An 18213-nucleotide genomic window follows, 5' to 3' on the forward strand; every position below is an offset into this window, starting at 1 on the left:
GGAGGGGGGAGACACACAGAGAGAAAAATCCTGTCAGAATATATTACTAAGTCAAGTTATCTGAATTATATTTTATGTCATGGCTGTGTGTATTGTTAAAAAAAGAGAGGAAATATTCCTTTGCTTCCAATGTGTTATCTGCGAAGCCTCAATCAGTGGATTTGTTCCAGGTGGCAGGTAGTCTGGTTAATCCAGACTGTCTTCACTTGGCTGCTGATGCAAGTCCCTCCTGCTGTGAGAAAATTTCTGGTTTCTTTGCAGATAAAATCTATGAGATTTTGATTAAAATGTGTGTCTAGGCAAGGAAAGCAATGTCTAAAGGGAGAAATATTAGGGACTCATCTCTCAGATTGCCAGTCAGTATCCATTAAGTTGTGTTGCAGTGTGTGCTTTTGGACCTCCGTCTTGCCTTGCTTGAAATTATTTTGGGAGCAACATAGGCTTTTTTATCTATAAACTTTTCTGTTGCAGAAAGAGAAGGTTCTTCTTTCTTTAGAAGGAAGCATGTGCTTCATTATAGTGCAAAGAGTCAGGTCCTTTTATTGATGCTTAATAGTGCAATCATAACCATGTCTACTCAAAAGGAAGTTCTGTTGAAGTCAGTGGTGCTTACTCCTAGGTAAGTGGGGGTTAGGATTGCAGCCTAGGTTTAGTAAACTACAACTTAATAAATAATTGACAATTTGAAAAAGCAAACCAATTATACATGCTATTATATAATTTGCATTGAGACAATGCAATTCTCTATGTGCCTTTACAACATTGTTTCTTTCCATAATTAGTAAAAACTATTTTCAAATTAATGCCCCTAGTCCTGGTTTTATGTTTACTTGAACCCCCCCCCCCAAAAAAAACCCACAGTCAAAAAGGAATAGAAACGTATTCTCTCTCTGCAAAGAACCCAACTATTCAAGAGACAGTCTATATAATACTATATCATGATTTCAACTAAATGGGAAGGAGTATTACCTAAGTCTTGCATATTTATTCTTTAAATGGCAAGAGTAAGAATATTTGGAATGGAAGCACTGGAACAAGAGATGCACACCTGAAAAATGGGAAAACAAAGCAAAAGGAGGATAGATCCAAATCATTCTCTGGGTGCAGCTGTAAATCTGCAGCACAGTACACACAGAGTATAGTTCTGATCTTCTTCATGCTTTCTGTATGCTCTAGTCTGAAAAGACTGCAATGGTGACTGCATGCTTACTGACACTGGGATTAGGGAAGAATGGTGTATTAGGAGGGTGTTCCAAAGATAAGATTCAGTTGGAATTCTACTTTGGAAAGTGGATCAGATCAGTTTGAGGCACTTCAAGAACACCTGCTTTAGGCACAGGTCTGAATCAGAACCTTTTTTTGGAAAGTCTGAAACTTCCAACTTTTACAATTGACTATAGTGGGGAAATCAACAAACATGTAACTTTTTAATCTTTTGATATAATTGAATGAAACATGCAGGAATATCAGACCTTGCTGAGTGGATGTAGCCTACAAAATTTCAGCAAACGGGTTTTGTGCAAGTTGTCTTTAAATTTTGAGGGGTGGGGAATTTTGGGCAGAAATGAACTTTCTACAATGTTTTTTGTTTGGGGGCAGAATTGGATGACCTTATTAGTTGCCTCTTATTAGGGAATGAAGAATACTGTATTTCAGATAGGGAGATAGATGTGTGGGTGGAGTTGTTGGGAGTCTAATGTTTGGGAAATAGGATTGCTTGTCCCACCCACCCCTTTTATTGGGGGGGGGGAACTTGTTAGAAAATTGCACTTATCACAGATTTAAAAATGCACAAACTGAACATTATAAAGCAGCTTTCTTTTCAAGTTTTCCTTCATTTGAGTTACTAGCAAGTTGTAACTGAAGCAGTCTGAACAAATTTTAATAATTTCAGAAAGCAAGACTTTACAGTGCACAGGAAACGTTCATAAAAATTTATAGGTATCTGTGTAGTATTTTCGTTGCTAATTATAGCAGCTAATCTCTACTCAAGCATACACAGTCATAATTGGAATAAACTTGTAAAACTTGTTTTTATCCACCTAGGAAGTTACAAATCTGTAACAACGGAAAAATAAAGGGATAGTACCCTCCCTGAATAATTGCTATGTGAATGTTACCTATACATAGGAAGAAATGCAAACACATACAGGATTAGGGCATACAAAAAAAAACTTAAGGGCTAAGGAACGTGGGTTGAACATGAAGGCATGCAACTTCACAGAGTTTTAGTAGTCTGAATATGCATAGTTCTCCTGAAATGAAAAGCAGGTGTGGTTTTAGAAGAATGTATGTCTTGGGGCAAAGAAATAAAGAGTTTGCTATGAATATTGTAGTTCCTCTGTCCATAGACCCAATATGATTGTCAGCAAGGAGCCCTGAGCAAGTTCTTAAAAGGGTAAAGGTTTATACTGTCAATTTAGTTAACACAATAGCTGAGAACTAGCCAATCTTGGTTGTCATTTGTTTTTTCACTGTATAATAAGCAACTTTGTACACAATTTAAAACTTACATTATGATCACACTGACTCTGTTGGCATGTCACTTTAACCCACAGATTAAATTAAATATTAAATTAAATTATGCTTTCATGTGAACAAGCGGTTTGCAGACCACACTTAGTTCCTCCTGCACTCCTTCCTTCAGTGCGCAGTGGTGGGGCAGGGTGGGTTAGCAAGGACAAACCAGTGACTGACTTGCCTTTATATGCAAGCCAGTCATTGCAGTTGTTTGATCCTAATAAACTACAAAGGTAAGCCAATTTATTTCTAATTATGGTTTACTTGCAAGCCAGGCTTTCTTCAGCAATGCATCAGATGAGTGGCAATGATAAAACTTTCCACTCTGTGGCAGCTGCATCACAAAGAATTAGATTATCATGAAAGCTGGAACTACTGGTCAACTATACACTTTTCCCAGGTATCACACCACATACTGATTCTAAAATAAATCAGGGCATGAAAAGAAACTTGGTCCTCCTCATCCACTAATTGATAAATGACTTTCAAACAGATGACGCTTGGTGTCCCTTGGTGTAGAGTTCTATGATTCTATTATGTAATCTATGATATAAAACATGCAATAAACAAGGAAATTGACTAAGAATATGTGGTAACTAAAAACAACTTTAATTTAGCATTGGCAGTGATCACTCATTAATTTCAATACATCTTGTATGCCTTACTTTATAAGATATTTCTGGGCAAAATTCCAAGTACTGTTCAGAATTTTCGTGTTCTTTACCAATCAGGCCATGACTAAAAATGTGACACTTTTATTAAAGTGTCTATTCCTTGAGTCTATCCTACCTGTAACACTACAGTGGATGTCCTTTGGAATTGTCAGCAGCTGAAAGCTGGAACACAGCACAAAAGGATTTAAAACTAACAACTTTAATATTGCTTGATCCTTGCTGTCACATGTAGGATTAGCCTTTACCCAATAAAAGTAGGTGGTATCCATCATGTAATGCCCTTTTCTATTGTATTTGAACTTTGTAGAAATTGATAGCCATTGTTTCTTTTATATTTGATGTGGTGCTTTTCAGTGAAATAAATGATTTTATTATTAGAGCATTATGTCGGAGGACACCAGGGTTGAGCTAAAGAAGCTTTTAAAGAAGGTTGCACAACACTTACTACACTAATAAATATATGACAGGAGAAAGTGAATTGCACAGCTAATATGCATAACAACAAGCCACAGGGCAGATTCACCACGTCTCATGGAAAATATGCACATAATCAGGCCCAAGATGAAAGTGTGTATATTTCCTGGTCAAAATAATACTTCCCAATGCATTATCGTCCCAACTCTATTTATTATTTTCATCACCATGAACCTACAGATTGTCGAAGGAAAACTCCTCACTGGAGTAGAAATCATATATTGAACAGATGGTAAGCTCTTCAATTTGAGTAGGCTGAAAGCAAAGAATAAGGTTACCATAACCTTTGTCATAGAGCTTCAATATGCTGATGACAAGATAGTATGTGCACACTCAGAAGATGACCTCCTATCTTCGCAGAACCTTATGGAAAGCTTGGCCTATCGTTCAATATCCAAAAAACCAAAACCAACCCCTCTGCAGCATCACAAATCCAACTTAATGGTGTAACATTTAAAAATGTCAATCATTTTTCCTACATAGGCAGTTATCTTTCCACAAAGGCCGACACTGATGCCGAAATCCAGCATTGCCTGAATTCAGTGAGTGCAGCTTTCTCCCAACTGAAGTGCAGAGCGTTTGAGGACTAGGACATTTGAAGGGAAACCAAAATGCTTGTTTACAAAGCTATTGTACTACAACTTTACCATACAATTGTGAAACATGGACCACTTAAAAATGCCATCTCCAACTCCTCAAAAGATTCCATCAACAGTGTCTCCGAAAATTTTTACGTATCACTTAGGAAGACAGGTGAACTAATGCCAGTGTCGAAGCAATGATTCTTCAACATCAACTTTGTTGGACTGGTCATGTTGTTCAGATGCCTGATTATCATCTTCCAAAGCAACTACTCTATTCCCAACTTAAGAATGGAAAGCATAATGCTGGTGGACAACAAAAGAGGTTTAAAAATGCTCTAAAGGCAAATCTTTAAAAATGTAGTATAACCAAATGTTGTAGAACAGCCTTTACCAAAGGTGCCATGGGCTTTGAAGACACTTGAACTCAGGACGCAAGGAGCTAAGAGGAAGGCACGTTTGGCAAATCCTCACCATGATCAATTCCCCCCCCCCCGGAAACCTATGTCTCCATGTGGAAGGACATGTGGATCCAGAATTGGCCTCCACAGCCACACTGTGGAGACACACTGTTAAGACCATATTCATGGACACACTGTTAAGACCATATTCATGGAAGACAATCTTACTCAGCTATGAATGATCGCCAAAGAAGAAAGAAATACTCCCTACTGCCCTTGGGGAATGCACCCACCATCTAAGAAATGCTGTCAAGTGGATCTTATGTCTGACCTAGTAAAATTTCATCTATCTATGATCAATGAGAACTTCAGCTTCATAATCATTTAGATTCATGTCTAGAAAAAACAAAAACAAAATAGTGAATGAAATTATGTCTCCTTGCTTCAAAAGGAAGCACAAGCTTCATTGTGGTATATGGAAAAGGCAATGGCATATTTTGTGGAAGAGTATAGAAGGCAAAGTAACAGCTTAGAAGAAGGAGGATGCTAAAGCTCTAAGTTTATCTTCAAGAGTAGAAGAGAAGCAAATAAGCAATGGACTTACTTATTTATGAGATTTATCTACTGCCCTTCATCATAATTTTAGGGCAGTTGCCAGAGGATTGACTTCCAGTGCACATTTTCTACCTATTAGCTAAAGTCAAAACCTGTTCTGCCATGGGCATAGCTAGGATTTATGTTGGGGGGGGACAGAACCTCAGTTAGTTAAGTATTTTTTATTGATTTACTTGATGGGGGGGGGAGCAGATGCCCCCTGACATGGCTATGCCCATGATATAGGATTGCAGTCTAAGCTGCTTCTAGTGGGAGTTGCTAAGTGTTGAGAACTTTTAGAAAACATGGATGTAAGAATACATGTCAGATATATGTGGTATATCAACTCTGAGCAACTGGCACAGCTCTTGGAATGCCTAGTTGTGCTAGGGCAATAACTCTTAAGATTTGACCACACACTTTGTGTCTATTACTATTCTAACTTATTAAAACTGACAGCATATTAGGAGTTTTATAGAACCACAGAAATGATGTACCTAAGTAGAAGACTTGTAATTTACATCAGATGCATAAAATGGGTCTAAGAGGAGAGGCATATAGATGTTTATAGCACAGCAGCAGCTAGGCCATATTGTAATACACACTAGAGGATGAGATGCCACAGAATGAATAAAAAGATGGGGGTGTGGTGGAGGAGAACCTGATGAGATAATGAAGGTGGATCTGCTACTTCAGGGTAAAGAAAGGGGCCTTGAGGAGGAACTTAAAGCTGGAGAACCAACTGACTCATTGAACAAATAGGGAAAGACTTCAGGTACAGACAGCAGCATGACAAGAGGTTTAGAGAAGGGGGCCTAAAGGGAACAAGTAGATGAAAATGGAAAGCTGTGAAAGTTAGAAGTTAGAACTTGAAAATGAGGGGCAGGGAGTCAGCAGCAAGAGCAAGGGGAGTTCACCTTTTGTGGAGGAGGGGGAGATGCTGCAAAAATAAAGGACAGAGAGAGGACATAACTGTGGTCAACACAACAGGTGGCAAGAACACAGTTCTCAAAGCTTAGCAGTATATAGAGGGGAAAGTGCAGATCTCATACACTGAAAGGGATTCTGGGCATTTTGAAGAAATCATCTGAAATGTCTGTGTTTTCATAGTGAAGGGGTCACCAACCCAGTGCCTGTGAGTGCCCCATGGTGCTCCAAAAAACTTTCATTGAGGAATCCTGTGCTTTCATTAAAAAAGAAAGAAAGTAAGTTAGAGGGCAGATGCTTTCTAAGCAATTAGAAGTGAGTGGCCACTTTTGTACATTTTTCCTGGTACTGCTCCCTGTTGCTATAAGACAGTAACTGTGTGTGTGTGTGTGTGTGTGTGTAGAATCAATAGTGTGTTATCGCCACAATCAGGATCAGCAGGATATAGCTGACTTCCCATGGCAAGCATAAGGTTGTCTGACTGTGTCTGTAATTTTGTGAAATGTTATACATTCTGAAAATTCAAAATGAGCTCAGTAGCCTAAAAAGGTTGGCAACCACTGCCTTAGTGAAGAGACTTACATGGCAACAGTGAAGGGGGGAAATGAAATTTAAGAAGTATAAAGAGGAAAGCAAGGGAATTTAAATATAAATAAATACAACATATATAATTACTTTGTTAGAAGTACGTTTTGAATATATTCTTTTGAAGCATGCTTAGTTAGGAAAGTTTATCACAGTACACACATCTTTCTAATTAGATGGAATAAGCTAGATGATTAGAGCTGTACATTAGAAAGCATTAAAAGGTTCATGCAATTTCTTTTCGTATAATTAGAAAGGAATTTTCATAACCCATAAAAGAAGAATGTAATTGTACAATTTAACATAGAATTTAAATATTAAGATCAAACTAGCAGGGCAAGTAGCTTAATAGGATAAATGATATTAACAGCTAGTGTCAAAGCTTAATTTAAATAGAATGTCTTCATTATTCAAAGAGTTGAGCAAATGCAACTCTCAAAAGGTTTTCCCCCTATTGTTTTTCTTCAAAAACAAAGAAATATGCTGGAGCATGCTGGGAGACTGAGAAAGCACGGCTGCCTTTGTCCATTGGACCTCACTGTCATACTGTGGTGCAAGATCTTACAAGGAAAGAGGTTCCCCTTTTAAGATCCTTTTAAGAACTGGCTAATTTTGCTCTTGTTGGAGTGCTGAAATATAACTCTCATTTTCAGCTTTAATTTCTCAAAGTTCAGGAGAAGCAAGCATTCTATGCCACTTTCTACAGAGACCTAAAATGTGAACATAAAAGCAGAAGAAGAGCCCTCTTGGATCTGGCCAAAGGTCCCTCTCATCCAGGGTGACTGGGCGGACAGAACGTTTGGCACTGCTGAACTGGTGGATACCTTGTAACTTTGCTGGAAGATAGTTGTGTTGCAGAGGGGTATGTGTGTGTGTGTGTGTGTGTGTGTGTGTGTGAGTGACACCAAAAGAAGAACAGACAGAGCTCAAAGATCAAATCAACCATAAGTGAAGGTGCTGGTGGTTGTCTGGAAATTAGGGGAGTTGCAAGTTTAGACAGCAAGAACCCATTCACACCATCATAACACAATGTGATAGTGTGATGTTGTGAAAAGCTCCTTATTGCTGGAGCCTAGAACCTATCAATAGCATGTGATAACCTTGATACTTACCCACCTCCGAGCCAATTCATAAAATTAGCTAAGATAGTTAATTACTTGGGAGCCTTTATATTGTGCACCTAAACTGGCATAAATCATCCCATGGCCAAAGAATAATAGTTCATAATAATACTTCGGGAAACTTACCATAAATAAGTCCCGGGCACCAATATCAACAGCAAGCAGAAAGGCCTTTTCAAATCTTTGATGCCTACAACACAAGGAGAAAACAAAAATGTCAAATTGAAATTCATGGCTACCATGCCTACACAAGTGTAAAGCAACCTAACAGCTCATCTTAATTCTTCAAGCACCATTTCTCTGTGTAACCTCTTTAAGAATAGGCCTGATATGATAAGCATATTTGTTATACATTAAAATTTACTAAATTTTTAATAAATAAAAGTTTTAATAAATAAATAGTGAATAGCGAGGTCAAGATGTTGGTGTTTAGCCCATTGAGCTCTTTGTGGCCCTGCCATTATTTCCTTCATAGTCTATAAGTAGTCAGCATCCATATCTATATGTTTGTGGGACGATGTTGTTAAACCCCATATTTATTTTTCCTAGGTAGTTGTGATAGTGAAACAAATCTGAATGCCCCTCTATAATTTACAAATACCATTCAAAGTACCTCAAACAATCATGAACCCATATGTCTCTTGGAAAATAGAGATAAGGAAATCTGCCTGCAAACCAAGAAGTTCAGATACTTCTTTTGGTAAATGTGATAGCCTCAGATACCATATTTTCCGCCCTATAGGACGCACCGTCCCATAAGGCGCACCTAGTTTTTTGGGGGGGGAAATAAAGGGAAAAAATTATTTTCCCCCCCAGGCGCAGGTCTGGGACGGGGGAGGCCCGAGCTTCCCCCGACCCCAGTCCCCAAACAGGCAGCTTTCTGCAAGCCATGGGAGCCCAGCACTGGCTCCCGCTGCTTGCGGAGAGGTCCGTGAAGCCTGGACGCGCTGAGCTCAGCGCGCGCAGGCTTCGGCATGCAGGCAACTCTCCGCAAGCAGCAGGAGCGCTCCCACTACTTGCGGAGAGGTCCGTGAAGCCTGGACGCGCTGAGCTCAGCACGCACAGGCTTCAGCATGCAGGTCCGTGAAGCCTGGAGAGCGAGAGGGGTCGGTGCGCACCGACCCCTCTCGCTCTCCAGGCTTCAGCGAAAGCCTGCATTCGCCCCATAGGACGCACACACATTTCCCCTTCATTTTTGGAGGGGAAAAAGTGCGTCCTATAGGGCGAAAAATACGGTATATGACCTTCAAGAGTAGAGCTCTCATCTGTCTGAAAGTACACTGAGTAATAGCACTGAAAAAAGTATCACTTTCTGTCTGTATATTTTGTAGCATATGACTGTCAACATGACAATTTATAGGTAGAGAGATTCAAGCAATACTTATTTATGAACGCCATTGAAATCAATAAAGTTGCATGCATGCATATACATGGTCTCATAAGATATGCAGTGGGCAGAAGCAGAACTTTTTCCAAGTTTTGATGCTCCCCTGAACAATAAATTTTAACCACCCCAGGCAAGAAACCTACCTGTTCCGTACTGTGAGTGTTTTGCTTGTTCACTTCTACATTCTTTAATCTAACTCCTCTGTCAATTTTTCAAATGCTGGGAGATCTAGAGATGGGTGGTTTGAAATCATGCCTAAACATGAATCATATGAGTGGCACACTCGCATTGAAATATAGCACGTGTGGGAAAATTCTGTCTCTCCAGATGTTGCTGAATTAGTATTCCCATTATCCCTAATGCATTCTGGGACTGATGGGAGTTGCATTTCAGCAACATGTGGAGCACCAAAGGCATTATGTCCAACTATCAGGCAGAGAGAGAACCACCAGTGAATGATGAGAATAAGACTGGTGCTCAGTTCAGAGGGCTCCTCATAGATCTATGGGTGCCATAGATGCTACAGCCAGCCATGATGCACAGGGACACACAAGATATTAGGAATAAATATGGGGAAATGCGCATGCACAAAACTGCATACATGTGTTGGAGGACAAAATGTGCTTGAATCCTGCCATTGTGGACATTCACTGGTCATCAAGGAGAACATGCAGAAATAAACAGAACAAACAGGCTTATACAGTATCCAGGTGATACTGGAAGGCTTAGGATCTTATACACTTATAATGAAGGAGCATGTACAATCACTTGTTTATACTGTAAATTTGTGCATATTCTCCAACCTGGCCTCTAAATGTGTACAATGGTCAGTGATCGTGCATATTCTGTATTCAACACACCCTAACATTGCCATCAACAATGGACTTTATTTACCATGCCATAACCTGGTGCTGCACAGCATTTAAGCATTTGAGTCAGGAAACCCCCCACCCCACCCCAGGACAAATCTAACCTTTACCATGAACTCACTACATGGCCTTAAAGTAGTCATTCTCCCCGCAACCACTCTTCCTAATCTGCAATTTGGAGCTAAATACAGGTTGTAACTATCTGTTTTGTTCTTTTATTTGTTTGTTTTATAATTCAATAAAATGCTATAAAAATAATAACTCAGGTTGTAATGATTACTGAGTGTATGCAGGGGTGGACTTTGGTAATATGGTACCCTGAACAAAGACAATGTTTGGTGCCCCCCCCATATATTTCTTATTTTCATGCCCTCCTACCTCTTGTCTGCCGTCCTGCGTATGGTCTCAAGTGGGCAACATCACAGGTACAGCAAATCAATCGCCAGTCTGACCAGAGCCTAACTTTGAGTATGTACCAGTATAAATAATAGGTTTTATTATTATGTTTATTTTGTGGCCCTCGTCTTAACAGCCTGTGCAGGGAACCACCCACACTGCCCTAAATCTGGTGCTGGTGTATGTAAAGTCCATTGAAAATTCAGTAGATTCTGCTAGTCATCAAAATCGGCAAAGAATGATCTATGAGCAAAAGCTATAGTTTAACACTGCCCACAAATCTGAATTTATCAAACTGATGTTGGCACACCAAGGAAGGAACAAAGGGTCCACCTTAACAGTAAATTTAGATCTAAAAGTATTCACATCCATGTTCTCTTATACATATGCATATTCAGATAAATTAAATAGAGATTAAAATTGCTTGAAAAAAGATTGATAATCTTGTGCAATCTCCTGTTATTGAGGTTATATTCCTCGTTAATAAATATTGTGGCATGGTTCTCAAGAGGACGTTAAATGCTACAGGAGACTCCAAGCTCTGAGGCTTGGGAAGGCTAAGGTAGAAAAAGAGACCAAAAAGCCTCTGCAACTGTTGGTGGCGGTTGTTGTAAGTAATAGTAGGGGTAGTAATAAGATTTCTAACTTGCCCTTCATCTAAGGTCCCAGGGCAGGTGATGATTTAAAAATACAATATACTGAAAACAGTTTAAACATGCTGAACATTTCAGAGCCGTGTCCTATGAAGAAGCAAAGATGCACAGAACAAAGGCACTCTGGCCCTGGTGGTGGTGGGTCTCACTACCCTTCTTATATGTACTTGGTTTTTTTTGGGGGGGGGAGAATATGCTGGCAATAGAAAATATTTTTAGTTATTTATAACCAACAAGCAGTCTTAGACATGCTCATTGACCATGTAAGCGTATTCCTGGTGCTGAACTGATAAAAGGAGTACTGCTACATCCCCCCCCTCGTTTTCAGTAAGAATGCACAATGTTTAGAAAATCATCTGTGCCACAATTTTAATTTATAAACCTTTCCTTGTAAATGAAGAAGTCTTAGAACCTGCCTCACCAAGAAGTCCAGTGAAGGATGATGTGTGATATGTAAATGAGCATTTAAAATCCTTGCAAAGGAAGACAATGAGAGTAATGAATATTGGAAACAATTTGCATGTAATTGAATCCAACAGAAATTAAGTTTTAATTTGTTCAAATTCTGAAATGCATATGCAAATTTTTAAGTATTTGGAATATCGTTGGAGCATTTACTTAACATCAAGCAATTGTATTTAAGCATAAGAACGGTTGATGAAAATAGGTTAAATCAACTACAGTTACCAAACATTTGCTTTAGGGCTTACATGATCACTTTTAATTCAGTTATTTCATTTAATATTTCAATTTAATAGTTTACTCTTTCATTCATTTTCTAGGCAACCTGCCCATTTCTTAAGAACTAATTATTCATAAGAAACAATTTCCTCATAAATTCACCTATCAGCAATTTTTGGAACAGAAACAATAGTCTGGTTTTACAAAATGAAAAACAAAGCTACCCACACTGTGTAATATTTACTTTTAAACTCAAGATAACTAAAAAGGGAGAATGGTTCAGTAACAGAGAATATATTATGATGGAATATCAATTCCATTTAGAAGAAATGCAAGAGATCAAAAAGTATTTGGAAACAGAATGCTTAATCTGATAAAAGGAATGAATAAAAAAATGACAACAAATTTGAAAAAGTATTTCAAGAGATTTAGAGCCCTGTTTTTTAAAAAAATAGTGGTGTATTTTGTAGTTACTTACAGTAAATTCCTATACAAATAGAGCAAAATCAGCTCCAAGTAGAATGTCACTGCATATTTCACTGATTGAGCAATAGAAGAAATTATATTGAACATAATTCAATTCACTTTGCAGGGTTTAATATTTACCACAGACCAAGCCATGGTACTGTCATCAGATAGTATGCAAAGATATACACCCTAAGATTCAATTAAATTAACATTTGAATATTTCTGAAGTGTGCATAATCAGCTATAAGCACTTAAGGTACAGTCCACCCCCTCCTGTACAACCACAATATTACCAACAGTGAACTTCATTGGCACTGTTCAATTGACACAAGCTACTTGTGCCCAGAGGATGAGTGGTCTGGGAACCTTCCCCTTTTTTGCTGTAAATTCCCTTATTCCAGCGCCGTTTCCCGCTGCTATCCCAGATTGTTAGATATCCCGTAGACTGTCCCCGGGACAGGTGAGGCTGCTGCTCCCTTATTTTCAAATCTGACAGCTATGGTCTTGATATGTCAAATGCGCCTGTGACGTCTTCTTTCTGATCAGAAATTATTTCTCATACAAGCTTTGTTTTGGAATGATTATAATTACTTATGTGGTGTGGAAACTAAATGTCAGCCCTTACACAAATAAACACATACTTCAAGGTTAGAAGGATGAGCATCCACCATCTACTACTCAGTGCTCTGAAGATCTCACTGCCCTTTATGTGGTCAGGTGTATAGTTTATAATCCTCAATCTCATAGAATCACAGAATTGTAGTCCAACTCCCTGCAATGGAGGAAATCTCAACTAATACATCCATAACAAATGGACACCCAACTTCTCCTTAAAAACCTCCCAAGGCAGTCCGCACAACCACAACCTCCCAAGGCAGTCCGTTCCACTGTCAAACAGCTCTTGCCGTCACTGTCAAAAAGATCTTGATGTTTAGTCAGAATCTCCTTTCTTGTTCCTTGTTATAATTGGTTTGGGTCCTGCCCTCCAGAACAGGAGGAAACAAGCTTCCTCCATCTTCCCTGTGACAGGCCTTGAGATATGTGAAGATGGCTATTGTATCTCCTCTCAGTCTCCTCTATACCTATCTGGACATAAGGACTGCCCAATACTAATTGAAGTCGGCATCTGTGGAATTTGTTGTTATTGCTGTTAATGCCAGATAATGAAATATATTTCTTTTCTATGTTATATTTGCAAAGATTAAAGAAGTGTGTACTGGATTACCATCACACTGCTTTCTGAGATTCTAAAGACGCAAAATAAGGCTTTCAGTCTTGGTCTGAATTAGTGGAGTGTGTACACACCCTTTAGGGTGGAAAGCAACCACTACAATACAATGTATGTGTATATCCTGCCTTTCGAACACTGGTAAACAGTGTGACGATGGCATAGTGCAAATAACTAAATGAACTGACGGGAATGTATCGCAGAAAGCACACTGAAATGAAGTCTAAGAGTATCAGTACAATAGAAGTACTGTACAATTAAAAGCAAGTGAGAAATGGTTATTTGAATGAAGTAGAAAAAGTGCAAAATGTGGAAGGCTTTGCCAATCATCCCAAGGTCCCTTGTGGTTTTTTGGCCAGAAAACTGCAAGCAGCAGCAGTTTTTCTTCTTGCTAAGCAATTGAGTAGAATACTGCCTGCTTGTCATCTTTGCAAAAGTAAGACCGTCAAAGCGGCTGCATTCATTTTTCCTTTAACAGAAGCGAGACATTCATAGGGTGGGGGGACATGCAATGTTTCAAAAGTGGGCAGGGAAGAAGGGGTCCTCTGCAGAGCCCCCCTCTTCTAGGATATTAGGCTTTGAAAGGAATTAAAGCTGGTTTATTGTTGAAAAGATTTATTGTTGTTGCAACGTCCAAATTCTGTTTCTGCATTTCTCACATGAACAGACCGAGGAGCACAACATGGTTTTGAACTAGTTCCTGTGACAGTAGTCCATATGGAATGAGCTGTTAAAATGGTGTTCCTGTGGACTAAGGAATTTTCTGTATGGCACCATGCACTTTACTATATATATTGCAGTGGTATAGAGAAAAACGTATAAAAATCCCCCAATCAGTGTGACTGGAGATTAATAGATTACAATGCGACAATAGTTGATGCTGGGAACAATTTAAAGGCAACTTCATAGGATGTCCATTTCACATGCACTAAATCACATATAATTGAGTAGCCTCAGTTTCCTTTTATGTTGTTGTAAGAATGAGCGCATTTCCTTTTCACAGTTTGGCTCTTTTAATTTTGGCAAAGTTCTGAGACGCTTAATGAAAGAGACTGAAGAGGTGCATAGAATTATTCAATTAAAATTATAATTCAAACAGTAAAGCTGTAGCTGCTTTCAGAATGTATCTCATACGTTCTTTTTATTAGAATCTCCTTTCCCTTTGAATTTCCCACACTCCTTATCATTTTTATTTTCCTCTAAGAGAAAATATTTTGTTGCCATAGCAATCTCTTGTAGGGATGTTGCTAAAATGGCTTTCCTTCAGGCTTGTAAATGCTGCAACTAACATCCCCACTGCACACAACTCCCGCCTATCTCTTAGGGTCCTCAACCTCTTACTGTTTAGGAACTCCTCAATAGTCTACCTTTATCTTAAAATACAGGCACACTCCAGCATTCTCTTCCAAAGTACTCTGGGCTGAAAACAGATGTTAATTAAAAATGCTGATAAGAACCGATGACACCTGTTGTTTCACACTTATTTTGCTCAACCCTGTCTGTTAAATCCCAGCTTTTATTACATTAATTCTCTTCAGCTTTTCTTCTGTTCCAGCTTTAGCCCTCTCACTCTGGTGATCATGTAAACTTAACAGTATGTCTTGAAAGCTACATTTATTGAGCAAACATATCAGCATGTCTACACACCAAAGCAGAGGGAACTAAGGTCAGGGATGAGTAGCTGCTTCTACTAAAAATCCCTATTGTGTTAAGTGTGAGATCTCATCAGTTTTTAAAATGTAGATCAACATTTGGTAGTAAAAATTAAGAACTCAATGCACTTTTTCATGGTTGTAGGACCAGCTTTTCCTTAGACCTCTGGACAATAGTGGCTACAGATGCTTTCAAACTATTGAGCACATTACATCAACAGTTTCACTCGTTTACAGTGAACCTATACAGACAGCATCAGGGCCTGCTCCAGACAGACCCCTCCTGTGTGCCTTGATTGAAAGGTGATATAAAAATGCAACAAATAAAAATAATAAAAATACAGTGAAATAAAGTCCATGTCTTTTTTCTCATACTTTTGCTAACTGATGCTTCAATATGTTATGTAATCCTTCTCCACACTTGTGTTGATGTCATGACATCTCCCTAGCTTTGATCATTTTTTACATGGGTAGCTTATGGGTAACCTGAACCGGGAGGATGTTTCAAAAGACGTGGGAGATAATAGGAGAAGCTGCCACCATCGCCAGGTTGAGCACATTCTAAGAAATGCTGTCTACATGACACACGGCCATCATTTCTTTGGTATACGCATTATCCCCAAACTCAGTCTCTGACTTTCCAGAATATCACTTGCTAAACTGCAAAAGCAGACCCTGGGACTCCTGCCATGAAGGGGGCAGCAGCTATTGCCTTCAGCTGCATGTCAATTTTTACCTGCTGGTAAGCTAGCAAAAGTCTGGATCATCAGTTTACTACCAGGTTAGCACTACTTAAAGTAGTGTTATTTTTTATATCCATTTTGATTCCAGTGAGCCACCAAGACAGGATCATAGCCTTTGCTTTACTTTAATAATGGAACTTGATCATAAAAATGGACACTTTGTGCCCCAGATGACAGCAAAACTACCTGTACTCCTTTCTTCCCTCACTAGTCTCCCAATTTCTCCAAGGACCCCGCCCACTCCCTCCTTTTAGTGCTGCGGACAATCTCTCCCCCCCCCCTTTCCTCTTCCTTGCTCATTCCCACTTCTCTCTGTCAGCTCCTCTTTGTTCACTCTTATTCATTCAATCCCCTTTCTTTCTATGCTCTCTACAACCTTTTAGAAGACATTTCCCTTCGCCTTTCTTCCCACTGGTTCTTTCCTCCACCTTTTCTGCTTTTTACCATTCTATTTTCTGCCAAAGATTCACCTTAAGGACCACTACTCATATCCACCTGGTACCACCCATTTGCAAATCCCTGCCCCAGAATTTCCTACTTGGATTCGAATCTTTTCCATCTATCTGTTGCCACCTCTCCTTTCCCTTTCGTAAAAGAAGCCTCAGCCCTCCCATCCCCTTCTCCTTTACAAACTTCCTAGACAACCTATCCGTGCCCCCAAACTCGCATTCTTCCTCCTTGGAAAATGGCTTCTAAGCACCTCCATACCACCCAGAAACACTACCAAGATATTCTCCTGGTGTTTGCAACCTCTGGCGAGTTACTGAATCCACTCTGTGTCAGTGGCGGAAGAAGGGGTGTGTGGTGGGTGCGGTCCGCCCTGGGTGTCATCCCTGAGGGGGGTTTGACAATGCCCCCCCCCCGCTGGCAGCACCCTCCTGGGATGCTCGTCATTCACCCCGGGCGGCATGCCCCCTGGGCTGCTTGTCGCACGTGGCACACACCCCCGGGACACTCGCCGCTCACCGCAGTTGGCACCCCCGTGGGCACAGCATGTGCCAGAGCAGCTAGCTCCGCCTTTGCTCTGTGTTCATCACTCTTCAGTTCAGCCTTCTCTTTCGGTCAGAATTCTTTCCCCACTATCCCTCCCTTCCACACCTTTCCTATATGTTCCTATGTACTCTTTAGACCAGTTAACTTGAATGACTGGCTTAAACTCTATAAATGCCTGTTGCTAGGGTTGCTTAAGAAAAACTGTTCCAATTAACATCCCTTCAAGATTAATATATTAAAAGGGAAAATTAGAATATTTAAGTTTCTTAAATTATTTCTCTCTGTTGTTCCTTGCCTCTGTTAACCCTTTATGGGAATGCTCTGGGGTCTCCATTAAAAGATCTTAAAGACATGTCAGGATTGAATGCACATTTTGGACCTGCTTGCGTCTAAATGGTACATTTGGTACATTAACCATAAAATTAAGAAAGTGGCCTAATACAAGGGGTCAGTTTTGAAAACTGATTTTAATGTTGGGGTTGAGACCTGAAACGTAGATAATATAATCATTAAATTTAAAGAGTGAGGAGTAAAATTGACCAATTTTAGAAGTTCAGTGTGAAAAATTGTATTAGGCAACACAACGCTAATTTACATTTTTAGTACCCATTAAACTCAGCTCCCGCTAACAGTTATATCTTTTAGTCTAAATACAGAGCATATCCACAGAATCACTCACTTCTCTATAAAACCGAGGAAAGATTCACTTTTAAAATGTGATTATAGCAAAACAAATGAAAACAGTGCCTTATCTACAATCAGTGCTTTTTTCTGTGGGTACTCTGGGACACTTTTTTTCTGGAATAAAAGCAGTGTCTACAATGCATGTCTTGATAAGAAGGAAAGTCTAGCTAAACAAACAAAACTGATAATAAATGCTTCCCCTCCCCCGGGGCAATCTTTTAAGAAAATGTGCTAACCACATTAAAAGGACAAGGTTACTGAAATGGGTAATTAATTTGAAGTTAATAAAAAATTAAAGCTGTCATTCACCTGAGCAGATGGTGGAAGAATCTTCTTGCATATCTGCTGATCTGGTCCCTGTATTCCAACACAGTTGTCTCAGAGAGAGGCCTTGTTGGTGCATAGAAGGTTCCCAGGCTTGCCTCCAGCTGAGCTGTGGAGTTCAAACACAGCAGCAGTGAAACAGTGAAACCCCTTCACCTATAAGAAACTGCTCTGGTTTGTAGTCAGTCAGGTTTTTCAAAGACAGGCACAATGATTTATTGCCAGGAAGGTGAAGTAAAAAATGTGACAGGTGGTACA

The 18213-nt window shown here is 39.5% G+C and overlaps 1 protein-coding gene across 9 annotated transcripts in view; it reads right to left on the reverse strand.

Moving 5' to 3' along the window:
* WDPCP (WD repeat containing planar cell polarity effector) overlaps positions 1-18213 on the reverse strand; it is a 170431-nt gene that overhangs the window by 54621 nt on the left and 97597 nt on the right. For all 9 annotated transcript variants that reach the window (XR_014166928.1, XM_081906219.1, XM_081906217.1 and 6 more), the window contains exons 12-13: positions 17941-18064; positions 8004-8067 (exon numbers count right to left, since the gene is read on the reverse strand). Coding sequence is in view for 8 of the 9 variants with exons in the window: in XM_081906219.1 (XP_081762345.1) it covers positions 8004-8067; positions 17941-18064 (188 nt within the window). In the remaining variant the exon portion in view is untranslated. The remainder of the gene's footprint in view (positions 1-8003; positions 8068-17940; positions 18065-18213) is intronic.

This window comes from Podarcis melisellensis, assembly GCF_964234715.1.
Source record: "Podarcis melisellensis genome assembly, chromosome: 3".
Taxonomy (NCBI): domain Eukaryota; kingdom Metazoa; phylum Chordata; class Lepidosauria; order Squamata; family Lacertidae; genus Podarcis; species Podarcis melisellensis.